The sequence below is a fragment of the Austrofundulus limnaeus genome, unplaced genomic scaffold (genome assembly GCF_001266775.1).
Source record: "Austrofundulus limnaeus strain Quisiro unplaced genomic scaffold, Austrofundulus_limnaeus-1.0 Scaffold798, whole genome shotgun sequence".
Classification (NCBI taxonomy): domain Eukaryota; kingdom Metazoa; phylum Chordata; class Actinopteri; order Cyprinodontiformes; family Rivulidae; genus Austrofundulus; species Austrofundulus limnaeus.
The window spans coordinates 231,016-233,979 of record NW_013953200.1 but is presented as its reverse complement, the minus strand read 5'-3'; the positions used below and the strand labels follow the sequence as shown (position 1 = coordinate 233,979).

The 2,964-nt window shown below is 45.9% G+C and overlaps 1 protein-coding gene across 1 annotated transcript in view; it reads left to right on the top strand.

The window, feature by feature from the left end:
• The first annotated feature begins 1,985 nt into the window (after window positions 1–1,985).
• Window positions 1,986–2,964, top strand: part of LOC106532596 (X-ray repair cross-complementing protein 5) — a 46,621-nt gene continuing 45,642 nt past the window's right edge. Inside the window, exons 1-3 of the mRNA XM_014028701.1 lie at window positions 1,986–2,239; window positions 2,355–2,541; window positions 2,619–2,787. Of these exons, the coding sequence (XP_013884155.1) occupies window positions 2,070–2,239; window positions 2,355–2,541; window positions 2,619–2,787 (526 nt within the window). The 5' untranslated portion in view covers window positions 1,986–2,069. The remainder of the gene's footprint in view (window positions 2,240–2,354; window positions 2,542–2,618; window positions 2,788–2,964) is intronic.

Sequence of the window (2,964 nt, the reverse complement as noted above, 5' to 3'; positions counted from 1 at the left end):
TTTATTGACCAAGTATGTTACTCTCTATGGTTCTAATTTATCTGAGATGCATAAATACCTGATGGTAATCCAATAATATAAAGGCCTCAGTGACTCTAAGAGCTACACCAGCATAACCGTCTTCAGGTGGGACACCCAGCTGAACAGATCTTAGGGAAGCTCAGTCCATTTCTTGGAAGTAGGACACAGCAGACAGTAAAAACTCAATCCTATGAAGAAAATACTAAATAACAACAACAAATATAATGGAGCACAATGTGTACGCATGACGCCCCCTTAATATTTCCGTCTTCCCCCTCAAGTATGCATTCCTAGAACTGGCCCTGTTCAGGGGTCTTAAACATGCTGGAAAAACATAATCTGGATAAGAGCATGGTTTTCGTCCTGGTCGTGGAACAGTGGACCAGCTCTACACCCTCAGCAGGGTCCTGGAGGGTGCATGGGAGTTCGCCCAACCAGTCTACATGTGTTTTGTTGACTTGGAGAAGGCGTTCGACCGTGTCCCAAGGGGAGTCCTGTGTGGGGGTACTCCGGGAGTATGGAGTACCAAGCCCTTTGATAYGGGCTGTTTGGTTCCTGTACGACCAGTGTCAGAGTTTGGTCCGCATTGCCAGTAGTAAGTTGGGCTAGTTTCTGGTGAGAGTTGGATTCTGCCAAAGTTGCTCTTTGTCACTGATTCTTTTCATAACTTTTATGGACAAAATTTCTAGGAGCAGCCGAGGTGTTGAGGGGATCCGTTTTGGTGGCCTTAGGATCRCATCTCTGCTTTTAGTGGATGATGTGGTCCTGTTGGCTTCATCAGATCCTGATCTCCAGCTCTCACTGGAGCAGTTCAGCCAAGTGTGAAGCGGCCGGGATGAGGATCAGTGCCTCCAAATCCAAGACCATGGTCTTGAGCCGGAAAAGGGTAGGGTGCCTTCTTTGGGTTGGCTCAGCCCTCACTTTACTGCTCAGTCCGGTTCCTACCCTCATCTAGGGTCACGAGCTTTTGGGTAGTGACCGAAAAACAAGATCGCGGATACAAGAGGCCAAAATAAGTTTCCTCCGCAGGGCGTCTGGGCTCTCCCTCATGGTACGTTCACACGTGCGTTTTGAGCGGCAGGAGCGGCCGATTTACATGCAAAGTCTATGAGGACGCGCCTCTAGGGGTCATGCGTCGCGTCATGTACATTTTGGGCGGCGTGCAAGGAAGGCAGAAGGGGCGCAGAGCATTTTCCACGCATGCGGTGCTGCAGAAGCCGCCGCCGCCCAAGCCGCCGCCAGAGTTCAAATATCGGAACTTTTCGCCGCTCGACGCGTCTCCCACTGAAAACCGAAACAGACGGACTGGAGATCTTTACCTGAAATCGACCGTGTGCAGTTGGATTTTCTGGCAGGATATATMAGCACCGATGTGGATCAGCTGCTCGGGACCAAAAAAAAAAAGAAGTCTTTCAGCTGGAAGCTTCTGGAGTGATGAAACTAACCAAACAAATCGCTTCTAAATCATCTGGTGAGTTAATTATCTGCTGTGCGCAACGTTCACTTGCTCTTTAGTAAATAAATCAAAGCCATTTTCTTTTATTTTATCTTTAGTCACCTGCCAAGGACATGTTCCTCCCACACCGCGCTGCTGCTGCTTGTTCTGGTCTGAACACTAGTGCATTCTTCGGTCTGAAAATAGTGCGTCCAACGAGAGACGTTTTGTGCTTTTTGGCCGCTCAAAACGCGTTCGGTGTGAACGTAGCATTAGAGACAGGGTGAGAAGCTCAGTTATCTGGGAGGGACTCAGAGTAGAGCCACTGCTCCTCCACGTTGAGAGGAGTCAGTTGAGGTGGCTTGGGCATCTGTTTAGGATGCCTCCTGGATGACTTGTTCCCAATGCTCAGTTCTGAATTTGCAATATGTTGTAAAAATGTTAATCTATGTTATCTGTGTGTCTATGATTTATCATTGCTGTTTTCTGTCTGCCTGTGTTGCTACCTCTTGGCCAGGCCATGATTATAACAGAACTGCTTCTCAATTGACCTGCCTGGTAAATTAAACATTACCTATGATATTATTTTTTTCTAGGTGTAGTTATTGATTTAATGCACTTGATGAAAGACGGTGGCTTTGATGTCTCCCTCTTCTTTCGTGACATTGTAAGTCCACCTGAGGATGAGAGCGAGCTGGGGCTGCAGCTGAAGCCCTGTGACAAACTGGAGGACCTGCAGAAATGGGTCCGGCCTAAGGAGCAGAAAAAGAGAGTCAAGGCCAGGTTGAGATCAAATAATTTCAGTAGTTGTTACTTTTGCGATTTCCTGTTTTAGTTGCGAGTGTTTTTACCCTCACACCTACTTTACTCACTTTGCATATTTCTCTGCTGTGTTCAGGTTGAGCTTGTGTCTTGGCGAGGGCCTAAATATTGCAGTGGGACTTTATGAAGCAGCACAAAAAGGTTGGAAACCAGATCCAATCGGTCTTTACAGAGAGACCAATGAACCAGTTCGCCGTAAAAATCGTTTCTTCCACACTCAGACTGGCAGTTTGTTGCTGCCCAGTGAGATAAAGAAGGCACAGGTATTGTTTTATTTGGAAAGTGGTGTTCTACATCTGCCAAGATCTAAGTTGCACATTTAAAACTTTGTGCGTTTTAGGTGTATGGCAAGAAACAAATAGTAATGGCGAGAGACGAGGTGGACTCCATCAAGAAATTTGATGACCCCAAGTTGTTTCTGATTGGATTCAAACCAGTGGAGAAGCTCAAACTGCATCATCATATCCGACACTCTCACTTCATCTATCCTGAGGAGCAGGAAGTGAAAGGTAGAAATGTGTTTGGTTTACTTAAGGATAAACAACAAGTTAAAACCAGCAAGGTTACTGTATATTTATGTATTTCAAATGAAGATATAAATTATAATACACAGTATAGAGTATACAGAAGCAGCTCAAAGTCAAGATCAGAGACAGCAAGGAGGTTTATAGAAGGAAGCTGGAGAG